At 53.2% G+C, this 21,199-nt stretch overlaps 1 protein-coding gene across 1 annotated transcript; it reads left to right on the top strand.

Annotated features, from left to right (window-relative positions):
* Positions 1-1,991: 1,991 nt before the first annotated feature.
* On the top strand, positions 1,992-21,199 carry OAS3 (2'-5'-oligoadenylate synthetase 3). Its single transcript, XM_028116416.2, has 16 exons — positions 1,992-2,250; positions 4,676-4,958; positions 6,599-6,774; positions 7,827-8,065; positions 9,466-9,619; positions 10,053-10,397; positions 11,496-11,778; positions 12,098-12,273; positions 13,003-13,253; positions 13,686-13,830; positions 14,563-14,736; positions 16,089-16,374; positions 17,434-17,609; positions 17,915-18,153; positions 18,921-19,068; positions 19,265-21,199. Exons 1-16 carry the CDS (start codon positions 2,074-2,076, stop codon positions 19,274-19,276), a joined length of 3,264 nt encoding a protein of 1,087 aa, XP_027972217.1. The 5' UTR covers positions 1,992-2,073; the 3' UTR covers positions 19,277-21,199.

Here is a 21,199-nt window from a genome sequence, read left to right as displayed (position 1 = left end):
TAGCCCACAGAGATGAGGGCACAGCAAAGAGAGGAACTGTGTGATGTGAAGCTGGAGGTCTAGCATTGATGCTGAGGTCCCTGCCCCACTCAAGAGAAGGGGAATTTTAAACTAATACCACCTTTGAAGCCCGGAGTGAGCGCTCCCAGATGCCTGCCACCCCCTCACACAAAGCCCTCCCTGCACGCCCCTTTGAGTCCCTCCCTTGAGCTCCTCAGAACCCTTCCCACCCCACAAGAGTACTTTCCTCATTCCGTGTTTCAGGCCGAGATTTTCCTGCTCCATCTCATCCTTGCACCTGTGTCTCCAGCTCACCAGTGGTGCCTCGATTTAGGATCCAGCAGCCTTAGTACATTTTTTCTTCTCTTCCCCGTGACTTCTAGAGTCTAGGGTGGTAGCTGAAGGCTTGTGTATGCGATCTGCTCACCATCTTCATCCAGTCTTGACCCTCTGCTTTCTCCCTTCTCCACATTTCTCAAATGTTCTGGTCCTTGACGGCGATCTTTCTTGATTTCCAACCCATTGAGTGAGTTGCACGATACTTTTAACACATCTTTGCTGTCATTTCGGTAGGATCTCGAGGGTGTGTTCAGCACACCATCTCACAAGGAGGATTTCTAAAGTGACCCGTGAATCAAGAAGATGACTGATGGATGGGAGAGCATGAAACCATGGCTTTATGGCTGAGGGCACCTGGCTTGAATCCTCCCCCCCAAAACATAGAACCTACCAGTCTTCTTCCTACACTTGAATACCTCCCAGTGATGTGGCACTCACTGCTCACTGGTAGTCTGCCACCTTTTCTTCTGGTTCACTAGGAACTCTGAAGTTCACCCTCCGACCCCATCTATGTCCTTTAGGTGAAGGCAGACTTCAGGAAGTCCTCGTTAACATTCATTGCTACCGGAGGGGATGGACTGCGAAAGAGTTCAGGTTCTGGTCCACTGGGTGGAGAAGCAATCGTGAAGCCGCCAGAAAGGGAGAAGACAGGCATGAAGTCAGAACAGCAGTGAGCTACCTGGTAGATTCAGGTCTCCACTCCTCGGCTAGTTTTGTGCCAGTCCCAAAGGGACTTAACTCTCCTTGTAGCTTTATAACGGCCAAAGATGTAATATTGTGTGAGGTGTCATTCTACACTGACCTTCCTTCCTCGTTTCTCCTCTTTAAAAATAATTCTTAATTCTTACAGACGGACTCCAGAACGATATGTTTAACAAATGGTATTCTAAACATTTTGGAATTGCATTAAATGTATACATTATTTAGGAGGAGTTGGCTCCTCTAGGAACACAGCACTAGTACTGAGAGCTTGCGCTGGGTTTGAATCCAGTCTGACAACTTTCTGGCTGTGTATGTGACCTGGGCCAAGGGGCCTCCATTCTCTGTACCTTAATCTCCTCATCTATCAAATGCGTATGATAAGAATAGCACTTACATCCTGGTTGTTGGAAGGACTGAATGCGATGATGGACGGAAAGCAGGAGGGACATGTGTCCTGCAAGTGTTTTTTGTTACTGGTGGTGTTTAGAATGTCTCCTTCAGCCAGAGAGCCAGCCAGGGGTTCTCTGTTTGGGGGAACCTCCTCCAGGCTGCTCAGTTGGTGTAGCCACGTCCTCCCGTAAATCCTGCACGTTTCTTAAATGCTCGGGGCCCGTGGCTCGGTGCCAGTGCTTGTGCTCTGTGCACCTGCTGAGGCCGAGGCGTTTTGTTCAGGCGCGTGCAGTTCATTGGAGCTGGCGGCGGGGGGCGGGTCCAGGGGAGGCGGGCCCAGTACTGGAAGCCGGGAGGCGGAGGGAAAGAAACCAGGCCGGGGAAGGGAAAGGGAAAGCGGCTGCAAGAGCCCAGAACTGCTGAAAAGAAATGAAACTGAAAGCGGGAGGGGAGTGGAAGGCCTGCGAAGTTGGGAAGGAGGGACGCGGGGGCGGGGAGAGGGGGGAGGGGGGAGGCTGGCGCAGCTGCGCCGCCCCCTCCCCGGCCTCCGGGCGCAGAGCCAAGGCCTAGGCTTTGCAGGCACCGGGGAGCGCGCAGAGCGCGAGAGGGAAGCCGGGGCGCGCTAGGGTCCCGGAGCCGGCCATGGACCTGTACCTCACCCCCGCCGCCGCGCTCGACAACCTGGTGGCCCGCAGGCTGCAGCCGTCCCCCGAGTTCCTGGCGGCTGCGCGGCGCGCCCTGGGCGCCCTGGCAGCCTCCCTGCGTGAGCCCGGGGGCCGCGCGGCTGCCCAGCCTTGGAGGGTGCTGAAAATCGCCAAGGTAGGCGCCGCGGGAAGGTGGGGACACCTAGAAATAGGGACAATCCTCGGAGGATGCCGGCGCATTACCACGGGCTTTGCGGACCACGACGGTTTCTATCAGCTCTTTTCATTCAGCCCTCTTGCTATGCGCCAGTGCTGTTCGAAGTGCCCTGAAAATAGACTGCACACCACAGCCCGGCCGGGTAGGGACAACTAACCCCGCCTGACACATGGGAAACTGAGGCACAGAGACGCAATAATGTGTCCAAGCTTGTGAGAAATCCAGCCAAGATTCAAAGCCAGGTGGTCTGATTGCTTGCATCTATGCTCCTGTGGGCTGCCTCTCACAGGTTCTTTCATTGACTCACTCAGTCCTTTACCCGGTCCAGACAGACTCCAGTCCTCACACCATGCCTGACCCTAAGGGTGCAGAAACAGAGTAATCTATAATAGCCATAATAGCCTAATTTACTGAGAAACTACCCAATAACAATAAACATTGTCTCGTTAAAGGAGTCATCCCTCTTAATCCTCACATTCAGTGAGGTTAGGGATTATTGTCCCTGTTTTATGACTTGGGAAACTGGGACTGGGTGTGGGTGAGCCCTGCCCCATTTTGTCACTTAAATGCTTCGCTGGTGACCTGGTGACCTCAGGTTGCCCACAGACTCGGAGGAGATGGGCGTCACCTACTATATCCTCAGCGCAAACTCAGGGGCTCCAGGGATGCAGCGAGGGAAGCTGGCTGGGGTAGAGGGGACTTGGAGCTTGCCAGGGAAGGGATGAGCAGGGGATGACCCCAGAGCAGCTAGTGGTTTCCTAGGGCTGAGTCTTAGCTTGGGAGGTAGGAAAGGGGAAGGAGAAGGAGAGACTCGCAGCCTATGAAATGTGGAGGCAGATTTCTGCCTTGGAGGTGGACAGGAAGAATTCCTTTGGAGCAAGAGTTTAAGAATCTCTAAAGCTCTGGCATCCTTTGCTTCCCTGGAAAACCTGGAAACAGCTCTCGTGGTTGAATGTAGCTTATGGCCTTCTGATCGTTCCAGGCTTTGAAGGAGGCAGTGGTGAAGTGGGTAGGGCTAGGGGCTGCCTTTCCTGTCTTGAGATGCTGCTCCCTGTGGAAAGGGCTCCTTGGAAGAATGGCTGATTCCAGGGCTGGAATAAGATGTGCAAGATGAGCCTGGGGCTTCTAGGTGGACCAGAAAGCAAGGAAGGGGGGCAGGCCTCTGCAGTCCCGTCAGAAGAACCCCCACCCCCGGGGCCAACGTAAAGGGGCTCCCCTGCTCCAGCTAGGACCACCAAAAATTGTCTCTCGGCATTGCCAAATGTCCCCTGGGACAAATGTCACCACCCCTCACTGGGGATCACCATGTTCGAGATGCCCATGAAAGCGTATGCAGATGAAATGACACAGTGGCTGGAATTTCTTTTCAAATCACATAAGGAGGAAAACAGAGGTTGAATAAATAGAGCAAATGTGGCAAAAGTCTTCTTTATAACCCTCTCTTCTTTTGTGGTAGGTTTAGACACTAAAAAATATAGACATATTTTTTAGTGAATTAATCTATGGGGGAGGGGGTGCAGGAAGAATGTAGGCTTGGAGCCCAACCTCCCGAATTGACTTCCTGCATTCAAAGCACTTGATGCTGCCTCTCTGGGCAGGGCTTTGGTAAGCAAACTTCCCTGCACTTTCGTTTCCCCATTCCCTCCTTCGTAAAGTGAGAGAATGACGAGTCACCTTTCTCCCAGGCTTGTTGGGAGGTTCAATGAGATGATCGTGTGCAAAAGTGCTCAGTCTACAATATCCCTCTTTGCTCTGCCCCGTTCCCCCTTGGTTGGCAGCCCCTGATGTGAGGAGCTGGCCGCAAAGGAACTGGGATACCACTGGGGTAATTAGCAATCCCAGCTTGGTGGGGGAGGTGCCCCTGGAGGGCTAACCCTGGTTCTTGTCTTTTCCTGGCTGTGTTACTCACTTCACTCCCTGAGCCTCACTGCCTCGTGTAACCACAAGTAAACCACATCAGGGGTATTGCCTGGAAGTGAGGTTTTACAGGTTGGCAGACATTTGACAGAGCTGCAGGCACAGAGAGACTGATCGTGTGTGAGTTTCCTTCCCAAGTCCTCAGCCAACAGCTTTGCAGAAAGAAACACCTGTCAGAAAAGTCCTGAAAATTCAGCAAGTCATATAGTAGCTCTGGACTGAATCCCAGGCAAAGGTCACAAACATGTTCTGCAAACCAGAATTTGTTTCACCCACAGTTAAAAAAATAAATAAAAAATTTTAAACTCACAAAAATGTTCAAAGTTGGTTGACAACATTTAGAAATCACGGATTTACAAATGAAAATGGCTTTTCTCGAAAACATAGCTGGCTGTGCTCGCCCTGCATTTCTGCATGGCGCCGAATACCAGTTGCTGTGTGCACATGGTCTCCCCTTTCTCTGCAGGGAGGCTCCGCCGGCCGGGGCACCGCGCTGAGGGGTGGCTGTGATTCTGAACTTGTCATCTTCCTTGACTGCTTCAAGAGCTACCAGGACGAGAGTGTTCACCGGGCAGAGACCCTCAACGAGCTGCGGACCCTGCTACAACCCTGGTGTCAGAAACCCATCCACGGTCTGAGCTTTGTGTTTCCTGAGCAGGACAGGCCTGGGGTCCTACAGTTCCGCCTGGTATCCACGGACCTTGAAAACTGGATGGATGTTAGCTTGGTGCCGGCCTTTGATGCTCTGGGTGAGGGGTGCCTGGCCCATTCCAGACTTGGGGGCAAGAGCATTAGGAGTCAGACAGAGCTTCCTGCCCTGACCTTATGTGTGGCCTGGGCAACTCTCTCTGGGCTCCAGTTTCCTCACTGAACATACTGAGTCTGGGCCAAGAAAGCCCAGTTCCTCCTGGATCTGTGGTCCTGGTGTCCAGATGCCCCGCCCTCGCTCAAGCAACTGGGGAGTTTCCTTCAGCCACTGCCTAGAACAGTGCTGCTCGGCCCTTCCATAAATACCCCCAAAGGAGAAAACAAAGGGGCATGCACCCGGCAGTAGGGGGCTGGGGACAAGGCCAGAATTCTGCAAAGTCTTGTCTTTTATCTTAAAACCATTAATGTGATCTTTGCATTCCTCTTCATAATATATCCATCCTTGATTTAATATAATAAGGTGCCCCTGTGCCCACACTTGTAAAATGAGGTTAATAATAATGGGACCCTAGTTAATCCATCTTACGGAGTTTTTGGAAAGGCTGTATGCGTTAAGGTGTGTGATGAATTTTGAACGGTTCCTGGCGCATGATGGGGCTATATGAGTGCTTGCTCTTCTTCTTCTTCTTCTTATTATTATTATTCTCCGCTATTATTATTAACCATGATGCCCTGGGAGATAGGTCTCTTGAGTTTATCCAGTTATGAGGTCCTGGAAGACAGCCACGCTCTCCCCATCTGGTACATCCACCCTCTGGATATGCAAACATTAATCATAATAGCTACTCCTTATTAAATGCTTCACTGTTCCAAGCTCCTGACATATTTTATCTCATTAATCCCTCCAAACAAACCTGTGAGACCTGCACTGTCGTATCTTCCTTTTTACCAAGAGGGACGCTGAGGCACAGAGACGGACAGTAACTCGCCCAAAGTCACACAGCAAGTAAGCGGTGTCAGGAACCTGGGAAATTACGGAGAGGGCTTACTTTTCCCAGGCTGGGCCCTCGGGAAGTGGTGGAGGGAAAGGCACATACCGTAAAGTCAGCCAGCTTTAGGTTCCCATCCTGTCTCCATCACTTGTCAGCTATGTAACCTTAGAAAGAGTACTGAGTTTCTTCTCTGTGCCTCGAGGTCCTCAGCTGTGAAATGAGGTGAGGAACACTTGCCTGATCAGGTTTTGGTGGGGCTGTGGGGGACTCACGTGAAACTTTCAGCCCAGTGCCTGCCTGGAGTGTCGTGAGCACTCAAACAATATTAGCCATCACTGCTAAGGCATCAGGACCTTTTGCCTTTTACTTCTCCAGCTTTGTTTCCTTTCCCTATGGCACCGATTAATTAAAGGTATGTATGGTGGTATTCTGGTGCCGCCTGAGGGAGCCTCGGGGAGGGGAGAACTGTCAGATTCTACGTACTCCTGACTCAGCTCAAAGCATCATTCCTGTTTAGCCACCTTGGAATACGGCTGCTCTTCTTCAGCCTGGCCCTGGGTTTGGAAGGAAGGGACCCTTCCTTCTGGTCTCGAGCTTTCCTCTCTGCCTCCTGAGAAGCTCCAGGTTCTCTTTCTCATCCTCCAAACCCCCCATGCTAGTGGATTCCTCCCCCTGCCACCAAATTCCCCCCAATTTCTCCATCCTGTGCCTCAGAACCCTTCCTGACTCATAGCACTTCACACCCCCAGGGCAGCTCAGTTCCAACGTCAAACCTGCGCCCCAGGTCTACTCGACGCTTCTCAAAAGTGGCTGCCAGGGCGGCGAGCACGCGGCCTGCTTCTCAGAGCTGCGGAGGAACTTTGTGAATGTTCGCTCGGCAAAGGTGAAGAACCTGATCCTGCTGGTGAAGCATTGGTACCGTCAGGTGAGGCCACCACCAAGGGTCCTTGTTCCAGGCACTCGTGACGGAATTTGTGATTTCATGACAGCAAGAGTATTTTCTTAGGCTTCGCAGACAAATCATGTGTCTCTTTATGGGAATTGCCTGTTCATGTCATTTGCTTATTATTTTCTACTGCATTAGCCGTCTTCTTGTTGTTGGTTTGTTGGAGCTCTTTATATAGTCTGGGTGCTAATTCTTAGGGAGTTGATATAATGCAAATCTATTCTCCTAGTCCGAGGCTTGTACTTTCACTTTGTTCATAGGTCTTTTGTCACAGATAATGTTTGAATTTTAATGTAATCAGGTGCATTCATCTTTTTCTTAAGTGATTTGTGCTTTGTGCGTCTTGTGTAAGAAGGCTTTGCCTATCCTGACTTTCTAAAAATTATTCTTCTGTAAGAAAAATTATTCTTTCCTTTCAAAGGGTTTTAAGATTTTTCTTTTCCTGTGGTGTTAGGGCTTTGAAACTACTTGGAATATTTTATGTATGGTATGAAGTAATGTGGAGTTTGTACACCCCCCATCCCAGCCTCAGGAATAACACCCTCCCTCCAAAATATTCATGTTTGTGGATAGGCTCTTGGGTATTGAGGAAGGGGTGCCCAGCCTGTGCCTAGAGATGAGAGATCAGGCCCCGCAAAACCTCAGGGCACATGGCTTGGTCCTTCTGTTGGACCACTCATCATAAAGCAAGTCTAGGATGATGAGGTCCTGGATTCCTGTTCTTGCTCAGCCACTGACTTGCCCTCTGACCCTGGGCAAGTTCTGCCATGCTTTCATTTGGGGGATCAGTAACAGGTTCACAGTACCGACTGGCCTCTCTCTGACTGCTCCCCATTCCCAGGAGCTTGGATCTCATATGAGCCTGTGACTTTGCTGAAGGAGTGAGGGCAGATGAGAAAAATCAGGTTGCTTCTAGAACACAGCATCTCATCCCAGGCTTCAGCCTGTGGGGTCCACGCCCCAGGGACTGAGAGATCTAGCAAAGTTCTGTGGAGAGCTCTCTCCTTCCCCTCCCCTTTACCCTCTTACAGGTGTGCCAGGAGGAGGGGAGGAGGGAGATGCTTCCTCCGGCCTATGCCCTGGAGCTGCTGACGATATTCGCCTGGGAGCAGGGCTGTGGGAAGGATGCCTTCAGCCTGGCCCAAGGCCTCCGGACCGTCCTGGGCCTGATCCAGCAGTATCAGCACCTGTGTGTTTTCTGGACCCTCAACTATGGCTTCGAGGAGGCTACAGTCAGCCAGTTCTTGAGGCAGCAGCTTGAGAGAACCAGGTACCTCCCCACACCCCCTACCCACTCTCCTGGGCTTGAGGCCTCGGGAGGTAATTAACAACGATAAAACTGGGTGGGCCTGCGTGGGGGCCAAAGCCAGGCACCGCCCGTGGCTTCCTCATTCCGTGGATTCAGCCCCAGAGGGAAATTACAATCACTTGGGGCAGTTTTTGTTTTTATTTGAGAGAGAGAGAGCACAAGTGGGGTGCAGGGGCAGAGGCAGAGGGAGAAGCAGACTCGCCGCTGAGCAGGGAGCCTGATGTGGAGCTCGATCCCAGGACCCCGAGGTCATGACCTGAGCTGAAGGCAGACGCTTAACCCACTGAGCCACCCAGGCACCCCTCTTGGGGCAGTTTTTAAAAAGATTTTTCTTGTGTGAACATATTGTACGTGTGAACATTGTAGTGACACACAGCATACCTATCCAAAGGGCACATTTTGATGACGTTCTGTAAAGTGAACGTCCCTGTGAAACCACCATCAGGGGCACCTGGGTGACTCAGTGGGTTAAGTGTCTGCCTTCAGCTCAGGTCATGATCTCAGGGTCCTGGGATCGAGCCCCGCATCGGGCTCCCTGCTCAGTGGAGGGCCTGCTTGTGTTCTCTCTCTCGCTGTCTCTGTCAAATAAATAAAATCTTAAAAAAAAAAAAGAAAGAAAGAAAAGAAAAGAAACCACCACCAGATCAAGGGAGAATATTTCCAGCACCTCAGGAGCTTCCCCTTTCTCTCTCCCGATCAGGGACATCCCAGAGGTGACCCCTTCCGGCTGTTACCCTTCCAATCCTGTCTGTTTTAAAATCTTACCGAAAGGGAATCACACGGCATGTACTTTTGTGTTTGACATCTCTTTCTCAACGTTAAATGTTTGAGATCCTTCTGGATCGTTGTGTGTACTTGGTTATTGTTGCTTATTTTTTTGTGTGGCTGAATAGTGTTCCATTGTGTGAATTTATCACAGTATGCTTCCCATTGTGCTGATGATGGACATTTGGTTGTTTCTGCCCCGGGGCTGTTACAAGAAGGCTGTTAGGAACCGTTTTGTACGTGTACCTCTGTGTGCGTGCACCGTTGGATACACACGTAGGAATAAGACAGCTAAGCCATGGCCGTAACTCTTGAGCCCCTGGGGCTAGATCCTCGTACCCTGTGATTCTAATGTGCAGCCAGAGTTGAGGACCGTTGATCCAATTTAATCTCCACAACAGCCCACGAAAGCAGGCACTGTTGTCATCCCCATTTTGCACAAAAGGAAACAGGCTCAGAGGAGGTAAGTTATCTACCCCAGGTCACACAGCTAGAAAGTAGAAGAACGGGGATTGGAACCAGGTCTGCTTGACCTCAGAGCCCCTGATCTTGACCGCCGTACCAACCGGAACCTTCCTGTCCCTCTGGATTTGCAGGCCTGTGATCCTGGACCCGGCTGACCCCACGTGGGATGTGGGGGACGGAGCAGTGTGGCGCTGGGATCTACTGGCCCGGGAGGCACAGTCCTGCTATGAGCACCCATGCTTCCTGCAGGCGGCAGGGAGCGCTGTGCAGCCCTGGGAGGGGCCCGTGAGTGAGGGGCTCTGGGGATCCTTGTTAGGTGTAAAGCCGCGCCTAATTCACATGCTCAGTGTTTGCTGAGTGCCTAGCGGGCGCTGGGGCCGTGGGGTGTGGGACAGAGTTGCGGAGTGGGGGCTGCAGGCATGCAAACAACCTGTTCACCAAGCTGAGCCTGCTTGGAGGAACACCTCTGTGCTCGCGGGGTTGTTGTCCGCTTACCACACCGTGTCCGCCCAGCACAGGGGCCCTTTCTAGAATTGATCCCGTCTGTAAGGGCACCCTTTTCTAATCTGCACAAAGGCACCATATGGGCTACGGTGGCCCTCCCACTTCCCCGCTCGTAGTCTCAGTCACCCTGACTGTCCATTGGGAGGGGGCTGGCGAGAGAAGGGCTGGAGAAACTCCTATGCCTGTAAGACAGCTCCTTCCTACACACTTCCAGGGCCTTCCACGTGCCGGGAGCTCAGGTTTAGGCCACCCCATCCAGCGAGACTCTGCCCAGAGGACCCCTGAGGACAGCAGCAGTCTCCATGCTGTGCACCCAGGGGCAGGGAGCAGGCAGCCCTCAGGCCCAGCTCCCGGCCCCTCGGGGGCTGCCTGCATCACCCCTTCCACACTGGGGACGGCCTTGGATCTGTCTCAGATCGCCGCCAGGGACCTGGACCGCTTCATCCAGAACCACCTGAAACCAAACCCCCAGTTCCAGAAGCAGATCGGCAAGGCCATCGATGTCATCTTGGGTTGCCTTCGTGAGAACTGTGTCTACAAGGCCTCCAGAGTCAGCAAGGTGAGTCGGTGCATGGAGACGCTGATGGGCACTTCCTGGGGCACCACAGTGAGGAGGGGAAGGAGTCGGGGGCCAGCAAGGCAAGTGGACATCCATGGAAGGGGAGTGTGCTGCCCTCCGAGGTACATATCTGAGTGCCAGCTTTTAAAAAAGTTTAATGATAGTTTTTTAAGCCGCTATTACCCTAATCAGACCACTTCCATCCTCTGCTCAAAATCCTCTGTGGTTTCACCAAGTACAATGGCCTCAAGGCCCGTAGGATTTGCTCCTGGTCTTGCTCTGACCTTCACTTACTCCATACTGGCCTCCTGGCTGCTTCTTGAACTCACCAGGCACAGTCCGCACTGGCTGGTGTCTCTTTCTGGAAGGCTCTTCCCCCATCCACTTGGCTCCCTCCCCTCCTTTAAGTCTGGGACCCAAGTCCCCTTCTCACGGAGGCCTGACTGCTCAATTTACAACTGCAACCTCCCTTCCATCCCCGGTCCCCTTCCTGATTGATGTGCCTCCACACAGCACTTAGCACTTTCTGAGGGCTTTTGTCTGCTGACTGTCCCTCACTCCTCTCCCCTTGCTAGAATATAAGTTCCAGGAGAGCAGGTACCTTTTATGTACTCCCGTATCTTGGTACATGTGAGTGCTCATAAATGTGTTGAATGAATGAATGGATGGATTGATTGGTTGGTTAATTGAAACAGGCCAACAGAGCACATCTGCAGGCCCCATCTGGCCCTGGGACCTCAATTTGCAACCTGTGGTCCATATGTGCAATCAGTAGGTGCTGCAGATGTTTGGCTAAAATCTTTAATCTCTGACCCCCCTTCACTGCATCCCCTGTTCTCTGTTGCTGCACGCTGGTCTGACTTTGTGCAGGGCCCCGGGGGTCAGAGGGCAGGTGCAGACAGGTATAGTCAGACTCTGCCAGGCTTCTAAGAGTCAGAGGTCACTGCCTCTGTCGTGGTGCCCCAGGACCCAGCATCAGTGAGATGCCCAGTAGTGTCTGGGCTGCAGGGGCGGGGCGGGGGGGGCAGCCGTTGGGGTGAGAGTCTGACGCCTGAGCTCAGGGACACTCGCGGGTCTGAGATGGTCCTTCCTCTGCAGGGGGGCTCGTTTGGCCGGGGCACAGACCTGAGGGGCGGCTCTGATACCGAACTCATCATTTTCCTCAACTGCTTCAAAGACTACAAGGACCAAAGGGCCCACCGCCCCGAGATCCTTAATGAGATGCAGGCACAGCTGGAATCCCGGTGGCAGGACCCAGTCCCCGGCCTGAGCCTCAAGTTTCCTGAGCGGACCGTGCCCGGGGCTTTGCAGTTCCAGCTGGTGTCCACGGCCCTAGGAAGCTGGATGGATGTGACCCTCCTGCCCGTCTTTGATGCTGTGGGTGAGGGCCACCTCCAGCCTGTGCCTTGGAGTCTAATTCCCTTAACTGCTATGCTACATAGCTTGCCTGGGGTCAAGATCACCCACCTTGAAGAGTTATTGGGTGGATGAGTGAAAATTACTGAAAAGCACCCAGCACATATTTGGTGCTTAAAAAAAAAAAGTTCCGATTGCTATTCTACGTTGTAGATTGTGTATTATTGATTGCAGTGCTATGTAATTAATGTTCAAATATTAATAAAGGCTGGTGAGTGGCTAGGCTGGGACATGCAGATGTCTTCGTTAGAGCTCTGCGCTCAGAGTATTTCAAATTTCCACAGGGCAGCTCTGCCCTGGCGCCAAACCTGCGCCCCAGGTCTACTCGACCCTCCTCAACAGCGGCTGCCAGAGGGGCGAGCACGCGGCCTGCTTCTCAGACCTGCGGAGGAACTTCGTGAACAATCGCCCAACCAAGCTGAAAAACCTGATCCTGCTAGTGAAGCACTGGTACCGTCAGGTGAGGCTGCCATACCCCCTAGCTTCTCCCAGGAAGCAGCTGCTGTCATGGCAACTGCCTCAGCCAATCAGCTCCTCTCCTAGGCAGACCTCTCCCTTCCTTCGCTTCTTATTGGCCATCCCAAGTAGAAGGACCACCTCCTCCAACAGGCCCCAAGTGTTCATTTCCTGTGGCTGGGGTTCACCATCCCTCTCTAGCTCCTCAGTTTCTCCTCCATCCTCGCACTGCTAATGCTTCCCCTGTTCTTGCCCACCCGCAGCCCTAGCTCATGCTGTTCCGCCATCACTGTCCTCTGCGTAAGTTGTACTAAATAAACCCTGAACATCCTCCAGAGCGCCCCCACTAAACAGTAATCTGAATGCACTCGCAATCATGTACTCAATTCAACAAACATCTACTGAGCACCCACTGCTGCTGACGTCACTGTTGCGACAGATGTCGGCATACCAAGCTTGAATATATTGCAGCCCCCAATCCTGTACACCTTTGAGGAGAGACTCCAGGCGGAGATCAAGTCTGAGATTCTTAGTCTCAGGTCATTGTGTGACTTCGGACAAGTCACTACCCCACCCCGGACCTCCGTTTATCCACCTGTAAAATGAGAAGGGTTCTATTTTTTCTGTGGTTTTGTTTTTCTATTCCCCTCCCTCTCCGAGTACATAAGGCCATGCTTAGCACATAGTAGGTGCTCACATCCACTCATTCTTTGATTGGCTTTGGGTGACATAGGTTGCAGCTCAGAACAAAGGACAGCAACCAGCCTGTGCCTCTCTGCCCCCCGTCTACGCCCTGGAGCTGCTGACCATATTCGCCTGGGAGCAAGGCTGTGGGAAAGATTCTTTCAAAATGGCCGAAGGCCTAAAGACCGTCCTAGAGCTTGTCCAGCGGCACCGGCAGCTCTGTGTCTACTGGACAGTCAACTATGGCTTTGAGGACCCTGATATCAGAACACAGCTTCTTGGCCAACTTCAGAAAAAGAGGTGCAGACCCACTTGCCCATTGCCTTCCCTGCATCATCCCTCTCCTCCCCCACTGTCACCCTAGAGTCATCATTGTGTCCAGGAGGGGTGCAGGGTGGGCTCTGGGTGCCCCAACCCCACTCCTCACTCTGCTTCCTTCTGGACTCTTTACTGAGGAAGCATGGACACGTGGAGCCCCCAGATAAGCCAGGGCCAGTTTCATTAACACAATAACATATCATTTCTGAAATTAAGGGACCACCCAATACCTTCCTGCCTGAGGCGGCCAGACAGGAACCCTACTGTGCTTGGGAGAGATTGGGCCAACCCTAAGGTCCTGACACTCTTCTCCTTCTCCCCAGCTCCCACACCCTTTCCTAGTCCCTTCCACCTCCCTGCTCCTTCACTGATTCCCACCTCCCTCACCTGCCTGCCCATCCACTCTGCCCCCAGGCCCCTGGTCCTGGATCCTGCCGACCCCACCTGGAATGTGGGCCAGGGCAGCTGGGAGCTGTTGGCCCAGGAAGCAGCAATTCTGGGGACTCAGGCCTGCTTTAAGAGTGGAGAAGGGCCATCTGTGGAGCCCTGGGATGTGATGGTAAGAGAGGAGTCCCTGGGGTGGCAGATGCTGTTGGGGCCCCCTTCCAGCTCGCCTTTCCCTGCTGGTGCACACATCCTCAGCTGCTAGGAGTGTTCGCTACTGATGGCTTACAGCTGAGACACAGGTTGTTTGGCCCCAGCCAATGCTTGAGTGACATGGGGTACAAAAGGCCCACCCTTGTTTGAAGGCGAGACCAGCTCTGTGATGGAGTTCTTAGTCCAGCGTTCCCTGTGGGATCAGGAAAAAGCTTTTTCCAGCTGGAGCCTTACTTAGCTCCTTCCCCGGCCCTCCCTACTTCCATCACCCCCCTTCTCCTGCAGGCAGGCACTGCCCCCAGTTAATCCATGCACAGGAATCCCCATCATGGGCTCTGCTTCTAGGGGACCCCACTTAAGATGATAGCCAGCCCCCAAAGGGACATGATTTTATTGCATTTGCTATTTTTCAGCAGGATCTCATAACCAGTGCTTAATAATACAATCTGGTGAGGCATGGGCCTTGTTCTTGCCCCCATTCAAAGTGGGGAGACCAAGGCTGTGTGTTGGTGGTGGAACCAGAACTGGAAATCAGGTCCTGCTGATGCTACCACAGAGACCTACCAACCAGCTGAGAAAGAAAAAGGTTATAGGGATAGTGAGAGTCTCATCCGCTCAGGATATCAGGAGTCAGGGCTGGGGCGTTCCTAGGGAATCCTGTCTCAAGCTGGCCCTACCCGGATTCTTTCCATAGCCTGCTCTCCTTTACCAAACCCCAGCTGGGGACCTCGACAAGTTCATCAGTGAATTTCTCCAGCCCAACCGCCAGTTCTTGGCTCAGGTGAACAAGGCCATTGATACCATTTGCTCATTCCTGAGAGAAAACTGCTTCCGGAATTCTGCTATCAAAGTGCTCAAGGTGGTCAAGGTAAGTCCCCAGAGAGCTATGGGCAAGGAGGGTCCTGCAGGCTGGTGATCTTTCCCAGACCAGGGCCAGGCCTGACCCACTTCTGTCATCCTTATGACAATCAGCACAAGGCCGGGTGTAGAAGAGAAACCAAAATGTGGTTGTGAGTGGATGGCAGAGAGAGGACCCAGATGTGTCCAACACATCTGTTTTGGTTGCTTATGACAACCAACTTGAAAGGTGGAACAAAAGAAATATATTGGCTGATGCAAATGGAAAGCCCTGGAGTAGATCTACCATCGGGTACAGCTAGATCTAGGAGCCCATGCAGGGTCATCAGGACTCAGATTTTCATCCCAGCTCTTGGCTCTGCCATCTTCTGTTTTGGACAGGACCTTTCCATATGATGGTCTTTGGCATCTCTAAACTTCCAGAAAGAGGCATTCTGTTTTCTTAAAGTTCACATAGAAGTCTTGGAATTGAGTTTCATTGGCCTGACTCGGGTTTATACCCATCCCCAAACTAATCCGTGGGGCTAGGGAGAAAATCATGCTCTGACTGGCCAAGCCTGGCTCATATGATGGAGTCAGCTGCACATGGACCTGAGTGTGGGGGAGGAGTGATTCCCCCAAAGAAAACCAGGATGCTGATCCCAGAAGGTAGAGGGATGCTGGTGGTGTATAAAAAGTCACATTATCCAGAAGGTAGAGGGATGCTGGTGGTGTATAAAAAGTCACATTATCCACTATATCAGATACAACCTCAGTCCACAATTGAAGTCACAAGTGAGGCCCAGGTCAGCTCCAGAAGATTATCAGCATAGAGTCAGCCAGTGAAAATTCCCAGGCCTGGTGATTTGTTGTGTGACCTCAGGCAAATACTCTCTCCTCTCTGATCCTTACCTTCCTCATCCATGACACTTGAAGATGATAACCTGGTTCACTGGTTGTCAACCATGGCCTCACTTAGAATCATTTAAAAAATTATACTGATACCCAGTCCCCCTCCCAGGCCAATTAAATCACAGTCTCAGGGGCATAGGAGCCAGACATCAGTCATTTTTTAAAACTCTCCTGATGCAGACAGGCTTGAGAACCACCAGGTCAAAAAGAACAAAAAAACAAAATCTCTCAAATCTCTCCCAGCCCCCAGACCCCCAAACTTGATGGAATGAGAAAGTTTACATTTGTTGAAGGGTTTAAACTTATGTCTTGCACATTTCTTTTTCTCATAATCATACTATGTGTTAACCCCATATTGAAGAGGTAAAACAGAGAGGTTAGGTGACTTGCCAAGGTCAGACAGCAAGTTCCTAACCCACAGACTCTAGCCGGAGTCCTTCAGGGGTTAAGCCACCTCTGTGTCCTCCCCAGGGCGGCTCTTTAGCCAAAGGCACAGCTCTGCAGGGCTGCTCGGATGCGGATCTAGTGGTGTTCCTCAGCTGCTTCAGCCAGTTCTCGGAGCAAGGGAACAGGCGGGCTGAGATCATCTCAGAGATCCGAACCCAGCTGGAGGCATGTCAGCAGGAGATGCAGTTCGAGGTGAAGTTCGAGATCCCCAAGTGGGAGAATTCCCGTGTACTGAGTTTCTCCCTGACGTCCCAGACGATGCTGGACCAGAGTGTGGACTTTGATGTGCTGCCAGCCTTTAACGCCTTAGGTGAGGTACCCAGGCATAGTCCTGAGAGGAGGGAAAAGTGGGGGCCGGGCTGCCAGGGACAGTTTTTGAGGTTGTGCGGTGCACAACCAGAGCACACCTGTTCACCTTGTAGGCCTTGTACACGTGTATGTTTATCACCATTCTCCTGCAAAGTGGAGAAAAGGGTACCTTTGTCTAATTCACCCAACAGTGCTACGTGGTCTCACAGTGGCTCTGGGCTGGGCCCTAGTCTCAGCAGTTGTACCAACATGATGGATGACCTTGGGTGAGGGACTTCGCTGCCTCGAGCGCCAGTGTCATCCCCTGACGATGTGGGTATTGGGGTGTCGCTGTGCATCCCCAGCTTTGAGTATTTGTGCGTGGTTCTCCTCCACCTGCCACAGATCCGTAGGATCCATGAGTTCAATAAATTCACCAAGCATGTGCCCAGTGTTCTCCAGGCACTGAGGATAAATCCCTAAACAAAACAGACACAGATCTCTTTGTATCTATTCAGTTCTGAGTTTGCATAGGGGAGTTTGCAGAGTGAGGACGTCCCCTGTATCTGAATGTATGTGGTTTCCAAGGTTGGGAAAACAAGTGACAAGGAAGGGATTCATCCAGAAATGTATCTGAATCTACATCGTTCTTCAGAAAGCAAGAGTTTGAATATCAAGGAATGCCTTTAAGGGCAATGAAACCAGAGGGTGATGTCAGCTCACCACCTACGGTCCTATTTCTTACCGGAGGCTCTGAGACCAAAGCTCTCCCTTTGTTAGAGAGGGATGAGCAAGCAGCCAAGAGCCGTTAGAGATGAGTTAGCTCCCAGCTGAGACTTTCTCCATGACAGGCAAATGGAAGGGTTGAAAGGGGGCAGGAAGGAACATAAGATATTTTAACTCTGGGTCATGCCATGTCTGTGCTTCAACTAAAATCACCCTGTGGCTCCCCACTCCCCCAGTGGGTCCCAGCCCAGCCATTAGGGAAATGCCCAAGTAAGAGATCCTGGAAGTCCTTGCTCAGTTGGCCCCAGCGGGACTCTGGGGAATGAACTGATGGTGGCCTCCTCCCTTTCTCCAGGCCAGGTGGTCCCCGGCTACAGGCCCCCGTCTCAAGTCTACGTCGACCTCATCCACAGCTACAACCACGCAGGCGAGTACTCCACCTGCTTCACGGAGCTGCAGCGGGACTTCATCATCTCTCGGCCCACCAAGCTGAAGAGTCTGATCCGACTGGTGAAACACTGGTACCGGCAGGTGCGGTGTGAGGACAGGGCCGCCCCACTGAGGTCCTGGGTGGGGGCAGGGCCCAGCCCTGGCCAGAACCCTGGGTTGGTGGAGCAGAAGGAGAGGTACTTCCTAGCCCATGGGACCTCAGTTGGCTTCTCTGGAAAATTGGGCTAGGTCACAGGATTTGAGGGGATAATGCACGGCCAGGCATCTGACACATGGAAGTGCTCAGTAAAATTTGGGGGTGGGCTTGCCAGCTCTGGAAGGGGCCCCTCCTGCCCCTCTTCATTGCCAGTGTGAACCGACACATCCTCTTTCCCGTTACTCCCCAGTGCAACAAGATGCCCAAGGGGAAAGGCTCCCTGCCCCCCCAGCACGGGCTGGAACTCCTGACAGTGTATGCTTGGGAGCAGGGCAGCCGGGACGCCCAATTCAACATGGCCCAGGGCTTCCGCACCGTCCTAGAGCTGGTCAGCCAGTACCGCCAGCTCTGTGTCTACTGGACCGTCAACTACAGCAACAAGGACAAGACTGTCAGAGACTTCCTGAACTGGAAGCTTCTCCAGCCCAGGTTCTGGCCCACCCTCACCGTCACAGAGTCTCAAAGATGGGGTTGCTCGCTCTCCCACATCTGGAGGGCACAGACCAGGGACAGCAAACTCCTCTTCCTAAGACTGAGCTCCTTTCTAACAGGGACGTCCTTAGCACCTGAGGGACAGGCGATCCATTTCCTTGTCCCCCATAAATAGGGTTGCCAGATGAAGTGCAAGGCTCCAAGTCAAATTTGAATTTCAGATAAACAATGAATCGCTTTTTAGGATAAGTATGTCCCATGCAGCATTGGGGATATACTTATGTTTATCCAAAACTCAAATTTAACTGGGCATCCTCTATTTGTATTTGTTAAATCTGGCAGCCCTACCTGTAAACCCACCAGGTAACGTAAGCATGTCTTATTCTTTGGGATTTTGCCTCCCTCTCAAATGGTGCAGAGAAAGCAGAGAAGCTTTCACAAATTCGTGATGCATCCCCAGTCCGTGGGTAATGGCCACTTAGCATGGTATGTTGAAAAAGACTCTGAGGTGGTCCCATCTGCCACAGATGTAGGAAGGGAGAGTGGTAGGACCGGTACCATGATTTGTTACCAATGCCAGCTACCTGCTGAAGGGGTGTGGCCCAAAGGAACACAGTGATTGATTAGTGACGTCTGCCCTGGATGTAGAAGGGAGAAGTGGCCGGCGCAGAGTATTGGGTGAGGGAGGAGACTAGTTCAACCAGTCTCTCAGGAGGACACCCCGATATTACCAGGAATAAGCCTGACTCCAGTGGCAATTGCAGGCCCATCATCCTGGATCCAGCTGACCCGACAGGCAACCTCGGCCATAATGCCCGCTGGGACCTGCTGGCCAAGGAAGCCGCCGCCTACATGTCTGCCCTGTGCTGCATGAGCAGGGACGGCAGCCCCATCCAGCCATGGCCAGTGAAGGTAAGAGAACTATGGTGCGGCAGGGCACGCTTCGTTGGGGGCAGTGGGCTCAGGGGAGGGCCATGACTCCAGCCAAACGGGCAGGCCCAGCCATGGCCCCACGTGTGCCCCCTGCCCCATGTGCTGGCTGTCCCTGTGGTCTCAGCTTCGCCAGGAAGGGTAGGGCTAACCCACTTCTTCTCTAACCTTCCCCCAGCCTGATGTGTGAAGGCCAGAGAGTCCACGTTTGTACCAGACGGACAGAAGGACACCAACCCTCGGCATGAGGAGACTCAGGGTCACCTGCCAGATGTGTGTGTGTGTGTGTGTGTGTGTGCGCGCGCGTGTGCACATGCACGTGTGAGAGATTGATCCAACCACTCCGTCCAGCCTCCCATCTGATATCCCTGCCTCCCCACTCCGTGCTCTCCTCCTGCTCTGTGTAGCCAGCCTGGCTGATACCCCCTTGTATCAGGTGGGCACTGGCCACCTCGCAGACTCGCCTCCCTCCTGTGGCCACGCATCAGAGTCCAGGGACCATGGGCTGGCAGCAGCCTGCTTTTCCAGCCTCCCCGCCATGACTCTGCTCTCAGACAGAGACGGGTACATCCCACACTGCATCCTGCCCCTGCTGAGAATGTCCTCCTTCCTGACTTCTCTGCCCTTCCACACCAGCTCACGTCTCCTGCTGAGGAGCTCTCTGAGCTCAGCCACTGGCAGGAGAGCCTGCCCAGATTGGCTGGTGTTGTTTGTCACAGACAGAGGGAGTGGGGCCACGCGTACCATGCAGTCCCTCTCGTGGGACACCTGACTGAATGCCTGGTCACTAGAGCCTGATTTTCTTTCCCCTTCCTGTTGTGCTCACTCCCCATGTGCGTATCTCGAGGCCATGCCCTGTTTGCCTTCCTGAATTTTTACTAGGCTCTTGTCTTCTCTCCTGACCTGATGGAACATCGCCAGTGGGATTCTCCATCCCCAGAGGCTGAACGTGAGCCAGTGCCCAAACAACGGTGCTCAGCCTGCTTCTCTCTGCCCTCCAGGGCAAATGCACCGGCTCCTTGCAAGAGGCACTCCTGACCTCTGGGCCAACAACAGTGTCCCCCGTAGTCAAGACTCAGCACGGAAAACAAAATAGTCCAAGAATCGTAAGCAGAAAGGGATTCCATCTAAATCCCTGGATGGTCTGGAGGAGCGGAAGGCAGGGGCCGCAACTGGACTGTGGGTTTGAAGATTAGAGCACTGCGGCCGAATCAGAGGTCGGGAGGCAACTGCAGCCAATGGCACTCACACCCACAAAGCGGGGGGCCAGACCCAGAATGTGGGCTCCAGTGACCACAGGCGAGGCTCAGGGCTTGCTAGCCATCAGCACGGCGGGAAGATGCCTTATGTCCCCCGCCTTCAGCACGATCTAGATCACAGCCGGAACTCGGGCAACAGGGCAGGCACGGGGAGGAGCAGATGCCCGGCACCCACAGCGGGCCTCGGGGACAGCACCCCTGCGGATTCACAGTGAACGTCTGTTGGGTGGGTGAGTGGGCGGTCCGGCCCCGAGGGAGGAGCCGGAGGAGACAGAAGGGAAGGAGCCAGGACGCACTCCCGCCCCCTGCCCCCCAGCCCCTGCGTGTCTCAGCGAGCCTGACTCTCCATGGCCCATGGCTGGGCGCCACCAGGGTGCTATAACACAGTACCTCAGACCCGGGGGCTTATCAACCACAATGTATTTCTGGCAGCTCTGGAGGCCAGAAGTCAGCACCGTCAGGTTCTTCTGAGAGCCCCTGCCAGGCTGCACTCCTCTTGCATCCCTCTGGCCTCTTCTTATGAGGGCGTGAATCCCATTTCCGAGGACGCCACCCTCAAGACCTCATCGCCTCCCAAAGAGCACACCTCCTCGTACCATCACACCAGGAAGAGTGTTTCCACATAGGAACTGGGGGACACAGCCCAGGGCAGGGAAGCAGGATGGGGGGGGTGAGGAGGAGCCCTCCCCTCTCTAGCGCTGCTCTCTGGGAGGGAGACCATGCCGGAGAGCAGTTCCTCTGCTTCCCCTGGGACTACGGTGGTGGAGGCTTAGAGGCCGAGCCGGCTCACACCTCCTGTGTGCCCCCATCTGATGCTAAGGGCACACGGTGCTAATAAAGTCTCCTTAGACTCA

Source organism: Eumetopias jubatus, unplaced genomic scaffold (genome assembly GCF_037043125.1).
Source record: "Eumetopias jubatus isolate StellerSeaLion01/CBP00866 unplaced genomic scaffold, mEumJub1_p1.0 scaffold_16, whole genome shotgun sequence".
Classification (NCBI taxonomy): domain Eukaryota; kingdom Metazoa; phylum Chordata; class Mammalia; order Carnivora; family Otariidae; genus Eumetopias; species Eumetopias jubatus.
The sequence above is the reverse complement of the archived record's forward strand: the minus strand, read 5'-3'. Positions and strand labels throughout refer to the sequence as shown.